Genomic DNA, 21023 nt, shown 5'->3' on the forward strand with positions numbered 1-21023 from the left:
AAAAAAGGATTAAAAAGAAAAAAAAGAAGTAAGTAATGAGTGATTTTCCTTTCTCGCAGACAGCAGTGAGATGCAGGGTGCTGTCATACCATATAATGCTATTTTTTTTTAACCCCAATTACCCTTCCAATTGATGGGGGATATCCCTTTCCAACCTGTGCAGCAGGGGAAGCAAGTCCTGTAGCCAGGACACTTCTGTGAACCAAAGGCACATTTTTCCAACATGTCCATTATTTCTGTGCAAAGCTTGATTGTATAATGAAAGGCTGTGCCTTAGGTAAGTGCTCATCTGAGATCTTCCAGCATTTGAACTGAGTAGTTACCACTGGAATTTGGTCTTCCACATGGATCGTGATGTGCTTTGCCAGTCATGGTTATCATTTATTGCAGGGAATGGCTCAGGGAATAAGGAATCCCCGTTCTGTTCCTGTCTCAGTAGGGAAGCCCGTTGTGTAGCTGTAGGATGGCGCAGTCCCACACTGACAGCCAAGAGGTGGCTCGTGGTTTTGCTGTACAGAGCTAGGTAATGATTCATAAAAGAGTAGCAGTTCCTTTTGAAATAGAAGTTTATGCTGTGTTAGCTCCGAAATGCAGGCCAAGTTACAGCCTTGTTATTCGAGTTGTCACCCATCCTCAGAAATTCTCAACATTCTTTGCAGAGCTTAAAAGCTGTTGATGGGAAGCAGATGTTGGTACGCACTTCATGAAACGCATCGTGCTCTGAGAGGAGTTTCTTTTTGTGTTGTAGATAAATGCACACAAAAACCAGGATAGATAAATGTGATAAATGTACTCCTTTCTGGTTGTAGGAGCTCCCTCCCAAGCCAGCGGTGGGTTGTTTAGAAAGACAAAGTGACAAAACAGGGATGAGTGAGAAAGAGATTTTTGGATCCCAAGCAGTGAGAGATCTTTCCTGCAAATGCTAGGAAGGGCTGGGTGCTCTGCTGTGAGAGGGGAGATATTGGGTAGGCAGACTGACAGGATTCCAGCAGCCAGGCCTCCATCTGAGCAAGGAAGCCATTCGAAGATAACGCAGGCTTTCCTATGGAGATTTCATGTTGAAAATCAGAGCCTAGAGAATGAGCAGCTCAACTTTGGAAAAATCTAAATGAAGTCTGAATTCTTCTGCTGCTTCTGCGATCTCCTGCTGTTCTGCTGGGAGCAGCTCCAGTGCCACTTGCAGTCTGTGATTTCCATGGAACAAAAGATGGGAGCAGTGCATCACCCTTTAAACTTCCATCCACTCCTTCAGGGCGCTCATTTAAAACCTAAAATCCAGTTGTGGGTACTCAGCTCCCTGACAGTTCTGTTCTGGGAGATGGCCAGGTGTTGCTGAGAAACCTCTGCTTTCTTGCAGCCATGACTTTGCTGAGAGCCAACTAAGAGCTTCCCCAGTGCCGAGCCATGCAAGAAGGCACTGAGCCCCACTGCATGAAGCGAGCAGGAGATGGGACCTGAGGTTAAAGGGTGCAGGAACCTTCCCCTGGCTGCATACATGGGTATACAGTGCTGCAGCTTGTTTATTTGCTGCGTGAGACTAATGATACACTATCTTTTTTTCTCCTAAATCTCTTCCATCTCCATCTTCCTAAGGCTCTCATACTTCAGTTTGCCTCACTGTAGTCATACCCTCTGCTATATATCACAGACCAAACGACTTCAAGGAGAACAGTTTCTATCATCTAAATGGCTATAGGGTTATTTTGAGGGAAAACAACTGCATCCTGCCATAACTCAGTTAACATTTCACTTTCCCTTGAGGATTTCCTGTTGGCTGAGGCCCAATGTTAATTATGTTTTTATTTCTATAAAACAAAACTCTGCCAATGTGGCCGTGTTCATTACTCACTGTGATCTCTTTGTTTCTTGCAATTCTAACAGTTGAAAAAGTGCAGTATTAATGCTTCACTTTCTTGCCAAGGAGCCCTTTAGCAGAGGTTATGCTGTTGCAGAACAGCATTCATGCAGAGACATTTGTAGTTTTATTTTTTGTTTTAAAAGCATGGGGCTTTTTCTTAGAAAAGCCTACATGTGTGTTGTTTTCAGAGAGGAAAATAGTAAGAATTTTTGAAAGTGGAAGACTAGCTCAGATTTGAGACAGTTAGGAAGGTGTTTTGCTTCCCTAGGGCTGTGTAAGGGAGCTTGGAAGTAGCTTTGAGTGTTGCTTCAGCCCTCTGCAATAACATTTGGGATCTGCTGCACTGGGACCGCAGGCTCTTTGAACTTATGTCTGTTTCAGATACGACTCATGCTAGATGTTGTAAAAATCCAGGAAAAACCTCATTAACAAATCACTCTTCTGGAGGCTGCAGAGCAAGTATCTTCTTTCCACTTCAGGATTTAGCATCTGCTTGAATATGTAACCTTACCTTCCTTGTTAAGTTTGTAAAGCAGAGCCATACAGAGGTAACGCAGACAGTGATGTGAGCAGAGGGGTCCTTACCTCAGAGGGGAGAATGGAGCTAGAATTGGCACGTCTTTGCAGCACTCAGCATCCTTCAGCTTGTATTTGTTTAGTTCCTGCACTGAACTTGATTTGGTGTGACAGTCTGAAAACTTCCATTTAATGCATTTTGTTTGGTGTTGGGTGCCTTCAAGCATCATCTTTCAATGAAGCCTGGCTCCCTCGGTGTTTGTAATCCCATATTACTTCTCAGTGCATTTAAAGAACTTAACTTGGACATTGCGTGTCCATGGTCTGCACTCGAAATTCAGTGTAGATTAAAGAGCAGCAGCAGGACCAATTCTTTGGAATTTACAGTCTACAGCTTATTACACTTTGCCTTTCTCATACATGAGTTCTGGTTTAAGGCTGATTTTGGGAGCTGAAGTGTTTCCTTCTTAACTAGTCCTGTTTCCATTTTGTGAGCCAGAAGCTACAGATGGGCAGGGCCTTCATTCATTGGAATAAAACACACGCACTTAAATAACATTCAGCTCCAAAAACGCTTTTCTCAAGTGCTGATGTTCAACAAAACTACTGAACTCCCAAGTGCAACAAAAGAAAGGTTAGAAAAGAAAAAACACAACACAAAACGTTGGGACAAAAAAAACCTTTTTGTAAGAGGTAAGGGACGCATTAAATTCCAACTCCAATTCTGTTGCATTGCTGTGTGTTACTCTGTAGGTTGCAGAAGCAGTTCCTGGCACACACAGCTCCAGCACTAAGCTCAGTGGCACACAGATTTAAGCGCATTACGTTCAAGGCAGACTGAGGCAGCTTCTTTATAGTAGCTTGTGTGTATATGGTAGCTTCTTTATAGTGGCTTTAATGAGTTAAAGTAATGCTCTGCAGGAAAGCAGGGGCTGCTACCTGCCAGTCCTCATTCTAATTGCAGTCTTGTCTAGTTCTGCTGTAAAAAAAAATATATATATATAAAATAAAAATTGATTATTGCACAGAGCCTCAGAGAAGGGGCAGGCAGTGAACACAGTCAGCCACGAGCTGTAATAAGAGCTTTAGGGAATGTTATCTACATATGTATCTGTGTTGAAAGTGTTAGCAAGTAAATAATGTCTTGCATACAAGTGTGAGAAAAGAGAAGGACTTTCGAGACTAAACCAAGGAGATTTTAAAATCTATTTTATTATAGACTCATAGAATGGCCTGGGTTGAAAAGGACCAACAGTGCTCATCCAGTTCCAATCCCCCTGCTGTGTGCAGGTCACCAACCAGCAGCCCAGGCTGCCCAGAGCCACATCCAGCCTGGCCTTGAATGCCTGCAGGGATGGGGCATCCACAGCCTCCTTGGGCAACCTGTGCCAGTGCCTCACCACCCTGTGTGAAAAGCTTCCTCCTAATATCGACCCTAAACCTCCCCTGTCTCAGTTTAAAACCATTCCCCCTTGTCCTGTCACTACCCACCCTTGTAAACAGCCGATCCCCCTATTTATTCAAGTATTAGAAGGCCACAATGAGGTCTCCCCAGAGCCTTCTCTTTTCCAAGCTAAACAATCCCAGTTCCCTCAGCCTTTCTTCATAGGAGAGTTACTAATTACAGTTAGAGTAACTAGTTGTAGTTACTCTATTAGTTTCATGCTCTTTCCAGTTAAAGGCTCGAATAAAATGTCCGACTTTGTAATGACTGACAAAAGAAACCTCATCACTTTTCCTCCTTGCCTCGTTCCAGCAGGCTGGGGAGAAATGCCTAACGTCCACACGAAGAGCGAAGCTTCTTGGGGAGAGCCATCCTCCCCTTCTGCTGCAGTCGATAACGGCACGTCGGCGTGGGGGAAACCCCCCAGCAGTGGGACGGGGTGGGGAGAGAGCCCTGCAGAGCCAGCGGGGACCTACGGCAGAACAGCCGCTCCAGCTGCTGCCCCGGCACTGTGCAAACCAGGTACGTGTGGGGCATCAGGGGCTGGGGATAAAAGAAGGCAAAGGTGTTTGCTGCTGCCAGCATCGGCAGGCAGGGCTTCTCGTTCTCTTGTGTGTTTAATTCGGAATTTCTTAATTTCATTCTTAATCTTGTAGGTCTCTCGAAACCTTCTGATACCAGATACCAGATTCATTTAAAAGCATGAATTTAACAAACTTGTCCAATAAATTCAAGTGCGTTCCTTAAGGGTATTTTTTGCATTCTTTAAGGACAGTACAGTGTAAATAACAGGCATAGGAAAGAAGGAAACTGCAGGACTGAAGGAAACCTGTACTAGGGAGAGAAGAAACTGAGCTCAGTCGAGATAGGATCAACTTTGGTAAGGGAAGAAGCACATGAAAGTGACTGGCCATAATGTCACTCATCCATTAAACTGAAAGACTGGATATGTGCTTCAGCTGTTATGGCTGCTCACAGGCTCAGGAGCACCATGAGCTGCTTTCTGGTTCTTGATTTCTAACAAAAGTTATTTGATAAAAATCTTAAGTCTCCAAATGCCCTGAAGGCTGCAGGTCTGGTTTTAAACTAATGTTCAGGCTGTGGTAATCTTTAAGTGTTATTGCTGCTAAATGCTGCAGTGAGAGATAGTTAAAAGTCCCAGAAAACCTGAAAAGAAGAACGAGAGGTCTTAGAATGAGTAATCCCTGCTTTAAGCAGAAGAAACAATAAAACAGGTTGAGCTGACACAGCCTTGTCACTTACTGTACAGTGTTCCTTGCAGCCTGCTTGCTCCTCGTTCTTCTAAGATGTGAATGCATTTCTGGCCATTAAGTAACCTTGCAGTTTGGTTTTGTTCAGTGGAAGAATGTGGTGGCTGAAATTGTGAGATTCATTGAAAGCAAAATTGTACACAACAAGTGTGTGGTCATACTTCTGGCTCCTTGTTCCTAGGAGACGGGAAGGGTCACAGATCTCTCTTGTTTAGGAGAAAGGAAGATTTGCCATTGCTGGACTTTTTCCTTCTGTAGCTCTATTTGGAGCACTTCTCTTTTTTGTTAGCTTCAAAGGAGGAGTCCTTATCATTTAATGCCAATTAAGCTATTTGATGAACCTCTGTATCTCTTGAAAATACTTAAGCGTTACCATGTAGGCTATGGTATAAAAGTCTATTTCCGTAAAATTTGCATAAAATTGAGTCTGATTTTTTTCTCCCTCTTTCCCTCCAGCTTCAAAATCTATGCAAGAAGGCTGGGGCAGTGGTGGGGATGAAGTGAATCTCAGTACTAGTCAGTGGGAAGATGAAGAAGGAGATATGTGGAATAATACTGCTTCACAAGAAAGCAGCTCCTCCTGTAATTCCTGGGGGAATGCCCCAAAGAAAGGACTTCAAAAGGTGAGAAAAAATAAAGATGGTCTGTGGGAATGAGTAGAAGTACAGTGCAGCATTTCTGGAATTCATTGTTAGAAATGTTCTCTTGCATTACATCTGGCAATAAATACAACCCTGGCACCAGAGCACCAACGCAGCTCACTGCTTCCATATTGGAGTACAGCTTACCTTGTTTCCAGGGCAAGTCTGAAGAAATGGTGATGTGTCAATGGGAAAACTGTTACGAGGCCTTCAGCCACTTTGTGTGGTGATAGGAAACAAACAGTTTGTGATGGAGTAGCCCAGCAAAAAATACCTATTTTCTGTATGGAGAAACAAGTAGATAACTTTAAGGTTTGTATAGGTATGAGAAGGAAGCAGTTCTGTACTGATGGCACGCTTAAGGAAGATCATACCCAGTTACATTATAACATCTTCTGTTGCGTGTACCTCATTCCAGGACAAGGGAAGCCTGGAACTTGCAGAAATGGGGAATGCATTTAATCAGTCCACTTAGTACTCCATTACCCAACACAGGCTGTGATCAGCGTAATGATTCAGTTAAGCTTGTCAGATTTTTTATTTCATTGTGGTTCTCTGCCAAAGATTACCATGAAATACTTAAATTCAAAGGTGGCTTTAATTCAGTGGTCATCCAATCAAACAGGAAGTGGTACATGGAACACCTGTTGAACAGAGATGGAGTTTGATGATGATTGTAGAGTTTGGATAATTTGTAGGGAAGGGAAAAAAAAAGTTGCAATGATTGTAGGGTTCTGAATACTTTTTAAATTAATGTACTGACATATCTTGCAATAGTATGCACTATTAACAAGAAAAACTGCTTGTGTACTGGATTTACATCTCATTAGTATGGGTATGGGAAGCCAACCATTAATGGAATCTTCTGCTTGTTTACCAAGGGCATGAAGACATCTAGCAAGCAAGATGAGGCCTGGATCATGAACCGCCTGATAAAACAGCTCACAGATATGGGCTTCCCTGTGAGTAGTGCTCACAGCTCAGCACGCCTGGTTAGAATCGTAGAGTCATGGAATGGCCTGGTTTGAAAAGGAGCACAATGATCATCTGCTTTCAACCCCCTGCTGTGTGCATGGTCACCAGCCAGCAGACCAGGCTGCCCAGAGCCACATCCAGCCTGGCCTTCAATGCCTGCAGGGATGGGGAGCTTGAACTCCTTGTTTTTCAGTGTTTCAAACTGTAACTACAGAAAGATGATGCCGTGTTCAGACTGGGAAGCAGTTCTGTTACACAATTAGAAATTTACTTCAAATTCAGGAATCTGCCATAAGCCAGCAGAGTGCCCTCTGAGATTGCTTGATGATATTTATAGAACTTAGGAAACTGAGAGTTTTATGGTGTTACTTTGAAATTTGGTAATAATTCCTTATTAAATAGACTAAACAAAAATAAAGCCGTATTTTTAAGGATGGGCACAGAGTAGTAATGTTTAAGTTAACCATAGAAAACAGGAAGAAATTGGAATAACAGAAGACTATGGCTTGACCTTGTAGAAGTGGTACACACCTAACAAACTGAACTGCTGTGAGAATTAGTAAAAGCAGAAGAATCATAGAATCACCAAGGTTGGAAAAGACCTAAAAGATCACCCAGTCCAACCGTTCACCTATTCCCAATAGCTCCTACTAAACCATGTCCCTCAACACAACATCCAGCCTTTCCTTGAACACCCCCAGGCTCGGTGACTCCACCACCTCCCTGGGCATCCATTCCAGTGCCTGACCACCCTTTCTGACAAGCAATACTTCCTGATGTCCAGCCTGAATCTCCCCTGCCGTAGCTTGAAGCCATTCCCCCTGGTCCTATCACTAATGACACGAGAGCAGAGGCCGACCCCCAGCTCACTACAACCTCCCTTCAGGAAGTTATAGAGAGCAATAAGGTCTCCCCTGAGCTCCTCTTCTCCAGGCTGAACATTCCCAGCTCCTTCAGCCTCTCCTCATATGGCCTGTGCTCCAGACCCCTCACCAGCTTTGTTGCCCTCCTTTGAACACGTTCCAGGGCCTCAATATCTTTCTTGCAGTGAGGGGAAAAGAAAAATACATGCGGACGTTTGTGTCACTGAGTAAATATTAAATCCAGAACTATGATGTGTTTTCTCAGTTTTCTTTGAAATCTTATAAGCACGATGAGTTCTTGTCTTAATGTGACCTGTATTTTTGACAGAGAGAACCAGCGGAAGAGGCCTTGAAGAGCAACAATATGAATCTCGATCAGGCCATGAGTAAGTGTCTCTGCAACTGATTTTTTTTTCCCTTTAATGGAAAAAAATACCCCAAATTCATGATTCTGAGAATTGGATCTTGTCCAGTTCAGCTGGATGACGTGTTTTTACTGAGGGCTTTTGCTTTTGTAAAAGGAAGCACTGATGCTGGCAAATTCACTGCCTTTGTGCCACCTTCTTGAATCCGTTTTCCTTTTCTCCTAAGGTGCTCTGCTGGAAAAGAAGGTGGAAATGGACAAGCGTGGAATGGGAGTGACCGACTATAATGGAATGGTCACCAAACCCCTTGGCTGCCGCCCACCACCAATCTCCAAAGAGTCTTCCATGGACCGCCCCACCTTCCTTGACAAGGTAGGTTCAGAAGTGTGAGTGTGGTACACAAAGGTTAAGACTGTACACTGGAGAAATACCACTGAATGCTACTGAATGCTTCAGGATTTTAGAAAAGTCAGCAGTGAGGAGCTGAGGTATTTTTAAGTCAAAGAGCAGACAGTTGTAAACAGCTTCTCAGATGAGCTTCCTTTCCTGTGGTCGCATACGACAAATTTTCCAGCACTGTGCAATGAATGAGGAGGGTTCAGGCGTTAGTGGTGTCCAAGATTCAAAGTGCCTAAAGAACAGAATGTAGGGAAAAGTGCAGCCAGATCTTCAGTAGGAAATGGGAGTGACAACCTGACGCAGTGCCCTACAAATAACTCACCAAAACACCTCCCACCCAAAACTGTTCATCAGGAGTGAGCTTTCTGTGGTGCCAGTCTTTATTTCATGAGTTATTTGAAATGTCTGTAGAAGTTTATAATATTTTATTTTTCAGTTGCAGAAAGCAGTGCCTTTTTTTACGAGCTGTGCTGAAAGCAGCTCATTTTACATAAGCTGTTTAGAGGATGTGAGACAGGAATGATACCTACTCTTGTTAACAGACTGTATTAAAAACTTTATTGACCAGGAATAATCGTTCTTTCCAATTGTCCACCCTTCTTACAGACTTAAGTATAGCATTATGGTTGAAGTTAAGGTGTGAGCTGTGACAGATCCCAAGTACTGTATTAAGAAAATCAGCACAGCAGTGCACTAGGACACTAGGCATCACTGTGTGTCCATCACAGCCTTGCTCCCTAACATGTCAGGTTTTACCTGGCTCTTCTTCTCTTCCTGCCACTTGAAATTCATCCTTAACAATACCCAACTATTTGTTTGTGTCCAGCCTCAATGAGTGTGTTAATTGAAAGATCCCTCTCATCATGGAGGTCACAGAATTAGTGCATGCATGCCAGCTAGCCTTTTCTTCTCTTGAATAGCAATATCTTGTGCAGTACATTTATTGCAGAAGGGAGGGGTGTGTTATGTGCAGCGTAACACATAATTATGGAAACATATGTTAAACACAGGTATTGAGAAGGGAGTACTAGAATGATTAGTATTCATACAGCAAGTAAAATCTGTCAGTCTAGGCATAATCTGTCACAGTGACTTTAATATGACAGAGGAAATAATCCCAAACTATATTTGTTAGTGTTGAGCAACTTGCTAAGTGAATTAAACAAATAACAGCTTCTTCACTAAGAACAGATTTTTTTCCCTATGATATTCTCTCTGTATTTACATCTCATGACACTGGAGTAGCTCTTCTCCAGAGCCTTTTTGTCCTTCAGGTTAATGCTTCAGAGCACAAACGTGGAGCTGCCTCTCTTTCTGATCAGGTCATCATTTCCATGGTTGGTGCCACAGCTGCACAAAGCAATCTGGCTGACATTCCTCATTTTACCTATTGTCTTGCCCTTATCCTTTTCCTCAGCTTTAGTCTTCCATGAGTTATGCAAGGTGGTTCTTCAGGAAGTTGTAAGCTAGGTTGCTGTGCTCACTGCTGCCTCAGTCAGCTGATTGTGTCAGCACTTAACTCGTGTATTCTTTATTCTGTGTCAGTCTTTGGCACACAGTGCTTTGTTAATTGCATTACTTTTTCAGGATATTATCTTATCTTGCTCTGTAACACCATAAAAAGAGAAAGGAGAAAATCCAGTGGCTTTGAGAAAACAAACATCCAGCCTAGCAGTACCCCGCTACGTGATCTCAACCATATTACCTTATACTTGGTGGCAAGCATGCTGTGCTTAGGCATCAGGTTTGCTTGAAGATGTTATGTGATGTCTTCTGGAGACATCAGATCTGTAAGAAATGCATGTAAGGTGTTCCTGGCAGCATCCTGGAGCACAGCAGAAATGAGCCTCGTGTGTTTCATTGGCTCTTTTCTGGGCTCAGGTACTGCTCTGGAGCACTAGAACTCAAGTTTGGTGTGTTTTATTTTGTCATTTACTTTGATCCTCTACCTTCTGTTTCTTATGCTTTCCCACATATCACCAGCATAGAATCCTGTCTTCCTTGGCCTGATGCTGCTTGCAAATATCCTCCCAAATTCTTGAGCATGTAGGAAATCCTCTCCTTGAAAATTAAGCCCCTCTTTCACTGTTGTTTTGGTCTTCAATCTGCTTTTATTCTCTGTTGTTGAGGTGTAAAAGTCTTGGTGGTTGTTCACTGCCATCATGGTTTTCCACAAACACTCTACTTGCCTGCACTATTCTCTTGTTTCTAATACAAATATAGTGTTGGATTTTTTTCCAGCCAGTTCCTCACGTTCTGGTCCCACTTGTCATTCCCAAGAGTCAGTTTTTTTGCCTTTGGGATAACAGATGAGGTACTTCATCCTCATACAGGACTGCTTTTTGAGGTCCTTCATTCATGAGGTGACAGTTGTTGTGGGCACGTGACTGCTGAGGGACCCAGGAATCCTCTGCTAAATTGTCCATAGCTCGTAGCACCAAAATGTCTTAACAGTGCTTGCATTCTGTCATATCTAGTACATGGAACTGTTGTGAGAGACCTTCCAGTGTCCTGAAAGTAGTGCATAATAATAATTAATAATAATAATTAATAATAAATAAAGGGCATAAGGATGGTGCATTTTGTTCAATAAATGTAGAAGGAAATACTGCCTCTGCTAGCATTGTGCAGCTGTGTCAAGTCCTTTCCATGAAGCTAAATGCAGTGAAGGTATCACCTGGTCTGGATTGAGAGTGGCTGAATACTTGATGTGGAATGAATTGATTTCGGCCCCAGCTGTAGGGCACAGAGTTGTGCAGCAGTCTGCCTCTTGCATTAAGTTAAATTCAGAAAATCAATCCCGAGTGAATGCAAACAGTGTGTTAGAAACAAAACCAAAGACACGTGCTGTAGGTCAGCCAGAGAACGCGCCCAAGGTGATGGTGGTCTAGAGCAGAACAGAGCAGAAATCAGATGCCCAAATCTCTGGCATGGCTGTTCTCCACCTCCCCCAGCAGTGCCTCATTCCAGAAGGAGGAACAAGAATATCAGTGGGACAATATTTGAGTAATCTGGGGCATGGGAAGGGATTGCATTGGTCTCTTTTGGTCAGTAGTTCTGTTCACAAAGGAAACAATGGCACCTGGAAGAGAGTGCACACAGAGCTTGAAATGGTTTTCACTTTAAAGAGAGAGGGGCAGAATTGGAAACACGTGTCTGTGATCAGAGCAGAAATCCTTGAACCTGTTACTGTCATGCAGGCTGCAGTTGTTTGTAGAGTGTGACTGATGTCCAGTAGAATGTAAAATATCTTGAGCTGAAAGGCCTTGGGGATATCATTAGAAAATGTCAGTGTCCCCCTAGGACAGTCAGATAGCATGTCAAGTGTCAGTGTGCCTGATAGCAGAGAAACTTTCTTTGCATCAAAGGAGAACTGTTGAAAATGCATTTCTCAAGATTATCTTAGGATGTGAAATTTCCTGAGATCCGTGCTGCATGAGGTCGTTTGTTTGGGTATCTGCTATGAGGACAGGGCTGCTTTGCTAACAAAGGAGGATTGGATTTAATGACTGATCTAACCTAACTCCCCACCTGTACAAAGGCCTTTCTTTGCACTGAAAACATTGCTTGAAAAACACCAGTCTGGTACACTGCAAATGAAAGGGCTTTGCCCTCTGCCTGCTTTTGGAGCCGCGCTTTGTACACCAGCACTGTTTGATGGTGCCTGCTGCAGGCTGCCCACACATCAAAGCCCAGCATGAGAGAGAGCTGAGTGCCCCACCACAGTGCTGCCCACAGTGCTACCCGCTAGACTGGGGATGATGGGATGTGCTGTATTTTCTGCTGTGCTGTTTGCCCCCCACGGGGGCTGCTTTATGTGCATCACATCCGTGTTCAGCCCTGCAGCCCCGTTAGGAAAGGGGGCTCCTTATGTGCCTCCTCCTGGGGGTTTGGGCAGTGCCTTCATGGCTTTCCTAGCACGGCCACACAGACAACATTGTCAGTACTGGTTTTAAGTATCTGTGCTCCGTGGGTGCGGTAGAGTTTCAGAGTGGATATTAATAAGTCACCGCTCTGAGAATATTAAAAGAGGCTCATGTGTCTGAGTTAGGAGAGGGGATTAATGCAAAAATGTTTTCTTACAAACAGAGCTGTGATGTGGAACCAAATGCAGGCTGGTGTCAGATTCACATATCGAGCCTGTCAGGGTTAGCAGGAGCATTGCACTGCCTGTCTGTGCTCTGCTTTTAATGCAGACCTCCCCAAACCCTGTGAGGTCTCTCCCCATCCCAGCGTTAGCAAGGGGCTGCCTGGGGCTCTGGATGGCTCGAGCCTCCTTTCCTGCTGGGAGGTGGAAGAGGGTGGTTGTGCATTTGTGGATTAAATGCGACAAAGTAAAGAAAAACAGTACCTTAATGCTGTTTCTCTTTCTCTTCTTCCTTCACCCCATGCTTTTCATTCCCATCATTCATACCTCTTTTTTTTTTTTTTTAATATACACCCATTTTTGTTTTTTTTTTACTCATCCACGCCCCTTTATATTCTCATGGGCAACTGTTCTGTGTGCTGCTCACTCCTGGGCACTGCACGCAGCTCACCCTTTCTTTCTCCAATCAGGATGGCGGCCTAGTGGAAGAGCCCACTACTTCACCATTTTTGCCTTCACCAAGCCTGAAGCTCCCCCTTTCAAACAGTGCACTCCCTAATCAGACCCTGGGCGGGATTGCCTCAGGGCTGGGCATGCAAAACTTGAATTCTTCTCGACAGGTAAGGCTGTTCAGAGAGGTCACAGCTTGAGTTGCGGCGCTCAGACTCGCAGCTTGCACCTGTCCCTTCCCCTTGGAAATGGGGCTTTGAACTGAAAATGCACACAAACTCTTTGTTCACTTGAAATATCAGTGAAGAAGCTACCTGCTGTGTAAACATTTCATGTTATTGGACATAAAACAACTGCTTGGTTGTAATTAGCCTACTAATTACACGCATGCATTGAGAAGACACTGTAGCGTTATGGATTTATACCAGCAAACCCTGATGTAGCTCAACCTTGATTGATGTGAGGTTTCTTTTTTGAGGCACTACTAATTGTCACAGACTTTAAGACAGAGACATTGCTCTGATTCATCCTTCCTGGCTGGAGTAATTATTCAGTGATGAGATGGGTGAGAAGTGATGCGGTTTTATTTATTCATGTCATAAATGTCAAGGCAGCTCGCAGCTTTGACAGGTGGTAGGAAAGGAGCCGAGCTTTCTCTGGTCAAATGCAGCATCGTGCAGGAGGGAAGTTTTGGCCCCTGGATAGAACTGAAAGGACAGGAGAAGGGAGAGGAGGTGAAGGGGAAGATTCGTAAACAGAACGAGGTGGAGAGGTCATGGACTGCTCTTGTTTGTGTGGAAGTTAATTTTGCCATATAAATTGAAGTACTAGTTAAAATAAGAAAAAAAAAAATATATATATATATACATATATTGTTCTGTTGTGGCTTCTATTATGCATATTCTAAGTTAGTTTTCTAAAGGCAGTACTTGTTCAGCACTTAAAACCCATTACGCATATCAGAAGAGGAGGCAGCTCTAATAGCACATCTATTATCATTGGGTTTGTAAAATGAATATGTATAAAAACTTCTAGATAACGTAATGGTTAGAATGTGAGTTCAATTACTTCATTATCCTGTTTTCTTGCATAAATACAAATATTTTTGTGAGTACTTTTCACTGTTCATCTTGTGACCTCCAGCCTTACGCATCCTTATAAAAGAGATCTTCACCTTCAGCTGCCTTTTGTTCTGCCACCTGTACAAAGTTCTGGCAGGTTTGGGGTGTTGTAGGATGTATGGCAGTGCTTTCAGTGCCTGATTCTGAGCCTTATTATCAGCAAGGCTTCTCCCAGAACAGTCCTGGATTCTTTATCTGTGCCGGTCACAGTCACTGGGGATAAAGGCTGCACGGATAAGGAACTCTGAGCTTCTGTGTTGAGTGAAGCGTTTCAAGGCCGATGTCTTTCTTGTCCCGTTCAGATACCGAGTGGCAATCTGGGTATGTTTGGCAATAGCGGAGCAGCACAAGCCAGGACCATGCAACAGCCGCAGCAACCGCCAGTGCAACCTCTTAATTCATCCCAGCCTAGTCTTCGTGCTCAAGTGCCTCAGTTTCTATCCCCTCAGGTGAGATGGAACTTCCAGTCTTGTGTTCTCCCTTTTCCTGGAATTCTCCTGCGTGCTTTCTGCCCTGCACACTCTGTGATGATCCTGAGGCTCTGCAGCCATTAAGCATGTTACATGGTGAAATGTTCTTCCCTGGGTGCTCTGTTATCTGTGTGTGCAGATTCTCTGGCTCCTTTTTGCAAAAAGCAGTGTTCCTAGAAAGCTGAGGACTTTATTCTGTTTTTTTCTTTTACCTTCTGTAAATACAAGTGTGAGTGTTGTTACTAAGACCTACTTAGAGCCTGTTGGTATTTTTTTAATGATTTATTACACAATTACACAATAGTAATATTATTCAACTGATGCCTTGTGACTCTTTCTTACATCTTACACAGCTACCAGTGTTAAAAGTGAATATACAGTGCTTAATACACTGCTCTTCCTTAGGTTCAAGCACAGCTTTTGCAGTTTGCAGCAAAAAACATTGGTCTCAACCCTGCACTATTAACCTCGCCAATTAATCCTCAGCATATGACGATGTTGAACCAGCTCTATCAGCTGCAGCTGGTAAGTGTGAAAACCTGGCAAGTAAGCTCTAAATGTGAATGGAAGGCATGAAGGTAAAATGAGAGAATAGCAGCTAAATCTTTAAATGGACATGGCAGATATTTAAAGCAATTAGATAGTGATTTCCTTGGAAAAGAAACAAAACCATGGTTTTTGCCTCAGGCTTTGTGGAATAATTATCCTTTACAGCATATCAGGGGAACTAAAAAGTCTTGTTGCAACTGTATATTATCAAACAGCACTAAATCTGCCTGTTACAGTCAAACATGTGCAACTCATTGACCAACTGGGAAATTAGTGTCACAACATAACAAGACAGAAAGCTTGGCAACTCACCTGAGTTATGTAAGAACTGCATTCATTACCTCAGTAAACAATAAAGTGCGTGGTGCATTTCTTGTTATTAATGGTATGAACGTTGATCACGCTGCAAGGACTGCTTGCTTTTGGAAAGTTGTGTATCTTTGCTACATTTGCAAATATATGTTTTATTTAATCACGTATTATAGGTCTTTTTAAAAGTTATATTCTGTGCCAGCAGTTTGTTAGTGTTTGCTTGTATTAAATATATAAAATTGTGGTTGACAGACCACCTTCATTACTGATGTCATGTGCTAGTCTAACTCTTCTCTTAGTAACAAGATTTGGTATTTCATGTCTGACCGTATGTCCCAGTTTTGAGAAGCACAGCTCTGATCTCATGCCATGACATTGGTTGGACAGTACAAAGCTACTTGGGAAATACCTGTACAGAACTCCTTTGGATTTCTAATTCAGATGATGCAGGGAAATTATACCTTGCCCAGTGAATGCCATTAAAGTTATGGGATTTTTCTGGAGTAAAGTCACACAGCTGATGGAATGCAATGTGCTATCAGAATAAAAAGACTAATACAAAATAACTGTTGATATTTACCCAATTTGGATAACTTTATAATCTTTTATTTTGTCCTTTGTTTGGCACATTTTTCAGAAGGAAAGCACGTTCCTATGTTGAATGAATCCATATTGCTGGTGAACTTACTCAGTAGCCTGTTTGATTTAAAGAGAAACAGTGCTGAACTTAAATGCATTTTGTAATACGTTCTTAACAAGATCGTTACATTTGCTTCGTTGTGTGTTTTCAGAAAACTCCAATGCTTCTTCCCTATTGTGTATCATACCAGATCAGCTCAGGCAAGTTTGTTAGGGTTCTTGTATACGTTAGAGTCTCTGACCTCTGGTTTCCGTCCCGTAGGCGTACCAACGTTTACAAATCCAGCAGCAGATGTTACAGGCTCAGCGTAATGTTTCCGGACCCATGAGACAACAGGAGCAGCAAGTAGGTTTGGCTGCCAATTCAATTCCATCATCAGAGTTTGGCTTGAAAAGCTTAAAGAGATTGAACATGATACCAAACCAGTTAGAGCTTCCTTAGGAACAATAATATAGTGCATGGTTTGAGTACTGGGAGGCGAAGGGTGCTGGGGGGATAAAGCTACTTACTTCACAGCACTCAGTTATTGGAGGAAAGCTCTTCAGCACTTAATTCAGTCAATTTTTATTTGTAAAGAGATCTATCTAAGGGTAGAGAAAGGCATAAGAAATCTTAAGTCGTTGCGAATTGAGCAGTTACTGATCTGTTCTCCTTTGTTGCCAGGTTGCACGTACAATCAATAACATGCAGCAGCAGATCCAGCAGCACCAGCGCCAGCTGGCCCAGGCCCTGCTTATGAAGCAGCAGCCTCCCCCTCCACATCTATCTTTGCACCCCTCTGCAGGCAAATCAGCCATGGATAGCTTTTCACCCCATCCCCAGGCTCCCGGCCTTCCTGACCTGCAGACCAAAGAGCAACAGTCTTCACCGAACACCTTTGCTCCTTACCCTCTTGGTATGTGTTCCTCCTCAAAGCACTTCCATATGCAGAAGGCAGAGGGAGTGTTTGTCATTATTTTATCCTCCAGTACGAGCTCTACAGTATAATAAATACAAAATGAATGTGTATTAAATATTGTTGAAATGCCTAAACAAAACTGTGGCTTTGATACCAGTGATCTGCATGCTTTGCAGAACAGAAGATTTGCTATTTACTTATCTAGATACATAGCCCTGAATGTGAATTTAATACTAAAATCTAAAATGAACAAATATTATCTACGAACAGTCTCTTGAAATCTCCTTTCCACTCTAATCAGCACTGGTGAATCATCAGCTTTGGTCAGTGTATTTCAAGACAGATCCAGATGGGTGTGATGGAATGCAGTGTTGTGGAGATGATTGGATGTTTTGAAAACATGGCTGCTGAGTTTAAAATGCAGTTGTTTGGCCAATTTAAAGGCATGATTCAAGAGACATCTTCAAAAACATAAAAGCTAGCTTCTAAGAAGTGGTATGTGCATGTTGTTAATGCAAGAAATAATCAACTTGTGTTGGATAAAAAGAGATCCTTAAACATTAAGAATCATTTATTTGCTCCATGGGAAGTAGGATACTGGAAAAAAATTGTCCAGAAAGTTTGTGAAATCTTCTTCACTGGGCATTTTGTGGTAGGTGATACACAGATCCGTGTCCAAAGAAATGTACTCAGAGCCTTGAGGTGGTGACAGAAAAAACCCCTGAGACCTGTTCTTCATGACTGTGTATGCTATGGACTTTATGAAGTAGGGGAATTAATGTAATAATCTCTTCGTGCCTCTGTTCATGCAGTATATGATAGAATTGCCTAGTTTTGTCTTCCATTCAGAAGTTAAGAAGGTGGTTATCACCACTATGGGGAGCTGTTATAGCAGGGAGCATCAGAAGGCAAAAGAATTTGCAGTGTGAGAGGTTCTTACCGTATCAGCTTCCTGAGATCTGCTAGCATGCAGGATTGTATATCAAAAAGGGCCCAGATCTGTGTCACTGAAACAGATTAAAATGATTCCCTACTTATATATTATACATATACTTTCTGAAAACCATTGGGGTGGTTTTTTTCAATCTACTTCTGTGAATATATTTGCATAGTTGAATACCTGCTCCGTCAAGTAGCAGCTCTCTGTGTTACCTTTGAGTTAATTACTTGAAGATCTTTTAAACGTTGCCAGCAAAACAGAGCAGCAGACATCACAGGAGGACGCTGGTGAGACATTCGGAATACTTTGGCTCAGCAGTGGAATGTTGCAAATTCTTCACTGGTTTAAACTTAGCATTCCAGTGCATTCTTTGAGAATGCCTTTTGTGGGACAAGGAGGGAGACTGCAAGTAGAAATACCAACAGATATAAAATATATCCCTACCTTTTTATTTTTTTTCCTTTTAGCAATACTTTAATATTTTCTGAATTCTTAGGGATGTTATTCTAAATTAATGTTTTGAGAGCAGATTGAAAACATATTGAATCTCTGTATAAATGTCTAAAAAGACACATTTAATAATTCCTTTAGCTGGATTGGTAAGCAGAGACACCTTCTTAAATCCTCCAGTGTATCAGGGATGTCTAACGACCTGTTTTCCTTCAGCTGGACTGAACCCGAACATGAATGTAAATAACATGGACATTACTGGTGGTTTGTCAGTGAAGGACACTTCTCAGTCCCAGTCTCGCCTTCCTCAGTGGACACATCCCAACTCAATGGATAATCTGTCTAGTGCTGCTTCTTCTCTTGACCAGAACTCCAGCAAGCACGGTATGTCCTGTTTAGTTTCCAGGTCGGTTTGGCTTTTTGGGATTTGAGTCACATTGCAGTTATCAATCTTTTCCCATTTTGCTCATTTCTTTGAGTGCTGGTAAGTGGTACAGAGCACCCTTTAAGACATCTTTAAGATTTCTGCAGCCACATTGAAATTCTTGCACATAGAACTTCTTACAGGCAGACCTTTCTGGTTCTTTCGTTCAGGGAATTTTATTGCTGGGAACTTGGAGTTCAAATAAAACAAGTCATTAGTGTTTGCAGCATGTGCAAGTATTATGTTAGAACACGATGCTCTGTTAACTCTCTTGTATCCTGTTTTTTATTATAAGCAGTGTGAATGATTGCTCTTTCACAGTAGTTTCTTCTTTTGCAAAAAATAAACTGTAGATACTCTACTGCTTATGCCCAGTTGTCGATATTTCAGATCACAGAAACATGGAATGGCTTAGGTTGGAATGGGCCCTAAAGGTCATCTAGTTCTTCTCCCACTGTCGGCACATCTGGGATTGCCCCGAGCCCAGTGCAGCAGCACCTTTGCACGTGGCCTTGTTGAACCTCATTAGGTTCTCATATGCCCACTTTCCAAGCCTGCTCAGGTCCCTCTGAGTGGTAACTCTTCCTTTCTATTGTGTCAGCCACACCACTCAGCTTGGTGTCATCAGCAAAGTGCTGAGGGTGCTCTTGATCCCACAGAGATGTTGAAGAGCAGCGGTCTCAAGATGGTTCCCTGCGGGTCCCCACTTGTGGCTGGCCTCCACTTGGACACAGAGCTGTTGACCAGAGCTCTATGTGACCATCAACCCATCCCTGCTTCAACTGCCTGTACTTCTCCTTATCCCTCGGTTTGACCAGCAGTGCATTGCTCTGCTGTGCTGTCAGTAGCAAATACCTGGGGAGTGACAAGAAGGGGACGTGCCTGCAATGATATTCTGTAACGTGCTGCCTCAGCAAATTCCTATTTACCATCACTATGATTATTTGAATTACTTACTCTCCTTCTGGCAGTAACCCGAGTTCCCTTGGCTAGCTTGAGAGTCTGGATCTTACCAGCCGTCTACTTCATAGATATAATTCATAGGTTTCAGAGGCTGTTGCTTATTGTGTTTATATTTTGTTACTTACTGGTGAAATCCTGTTCCCCAAATGAGTCCAGCTCCTAACCAAAGCCTTTCCATTTCATTCACTACAGGTGCTATTCCTGGAGGTTTGAGCATTGGTCCTCCGGGAAAGTCCTCCATTGATGACTCTTATGGCCGCTATGATCTGATTCAGAACAGTGAGTCGCCTGCCAGCCCACCTGTAGCTGTTCCTCACAGCTGGTCACGTGCCAAAACTGATAGTGATAAGATCTCCAATGGCTCCAGCATAAACTGGCCACCAGGTAACAAAATGCAGAGCGTTTGTGTTCATCTGATGTCATTAAAGTGCATTCTGCATTGCATTTATTGAATCCCTGTGCCTGCTGATAGGAAGAATTAAACTTGGGAGAACTGTGACTTTATGTCTTGTTTTTATTATATTTGGAACAGAATTTCATCCAGGAGTGCCATGGAAAGGACTACAGAATATTGATCCTGAAAATGACCCTGATGTTACTCCTGGAAGTGTTCCAACAGGGCCTACCATAAACACCACGATACAGGATGTTAATCGCTATCTTCTCAAGAGTGGAGGTAAACACACGCATTACTTTCACATCTGTATTTACTTTCTTCTTTCCAACAAAGTTGACTTCCTATAATATGAGTGTAGGATGTTTTTTGCATGTAATCCTTATCTACAGAAGCCTCTGCTCTGAACTTTCACTCACAATCCAGAAACACACGATATGGGACTGGGACGTTCCTGGTTTTCCTTGGGAATGCAAATATTTTTATGTTGAGAAGGGCTGCAAGATGTAACATAAACTTTTGTGGTCACTGGAAGTTTTTATAACATATATAATTCCTACCAATTTGTTTTGAACAAGATTCTTCTCTCCATTCTGACCAAGCCCCTGCACTTCAGGAAATACTTAAGAAGTCACAATAAAAAAGTTCCACAGCTGTGGAGACAGCAGGCTTCTGTCACATGTAATTGTGGCTTTGTTAGGAGATCGCTCGGGAACATAAATTAGAGCTGTTCTATCCCCAAAACCATCAAAGAGAAAGAAAAGGGGAAAAAAAAAACCAACAGGATTAACTTGTAAACTACAATTTCTCAGTGCTATTTCCATTCCCTTTGTCTTGGCAGACAGAACTAGAAGTATTCTGTTAAGAGAACAATAAACCACTGGGACTATGCAGCTTACTAGCTGGATGTACTGGAAGGGGATCATAGGAAAGATGGCTCGGTTTAATTGTGATCAGTGTGCCTTAATAGGCAAGTTCTGTATACTCTATTAA

The 21023-nt window shown here is 42.7% G+C and overlaps 1 protein-coding gene across 8 annotated transcripts in view; it reads left to right on the forward strand.

Moving 5' to 3' along the window:
* TNRC6C (trinucleotide repeat containing adaptor 6C) overlaps positions 1–21023 on the forward strand; it is an 86247-nt gene that overhangs the window by 57130 nt on the left and 8094 nt on the right. For 4 of the 8 annotated variants that reach the window (XM_048964672.1, XM_048964669.1, XM_048964667.1 and 1 more), the window contains 13 exons: positions 4131–4340; positions 5546–5712; positions 6612–6692; positions 7897–7954; positions 8160–8305; positions 12866–13039; positions 14293–14439; positions 14866–14985; positions 16223–16306; positions 16625–16856; positions 18466–18633; positions 19829–20020; positions 20169–20312. In XM_048964672.1, coding sequence (XP_048820629.1) covers positions 4131–4340; positions 5546–5712; positions 6612–6692; positions 7897–7954; positions 8160–8305; positions 12866–13039; positions 14293–14439; positions 14866–14985; positions 16223–16306; positions 16625–16856; positions 18466–18633; positions 19829–20020; positions 20169–20312 — 1923 coding nt within the window. The remainder of the gene's footprint in view (positions 1–4130; positions 4341–5545; positions 5713–6611; positions 6693–7896; positions 7955–8159; positions 8306–12865; positions 13040–14292; positions 14440–14865; positions 14986–16222; positions 16307–16624; positions 16857–18465; positions 18634–19828; positions 20021–20168; positions 20313–21023) is intronic. The other 4 variants (XM_048964673.1, XM_048964671.1, XM_048964670.1 and 1 more) reach the window with 3 other exon arrangements.

The sequence above is a fragment of the Lagopus muta genome, chromosome 18, assembly GCF_023343835.1.
Source record: "Lagopus muta isolate bLagMut1 chromosome 18, bLagMut1 primary, whole genome shotgun sequence".
NCBI classification, from domain to species: Eukaryota; Metazoa; Chordata; class Aves; order Galliformes; family Phasianidae; genus Lagopus; species Lagopus muta.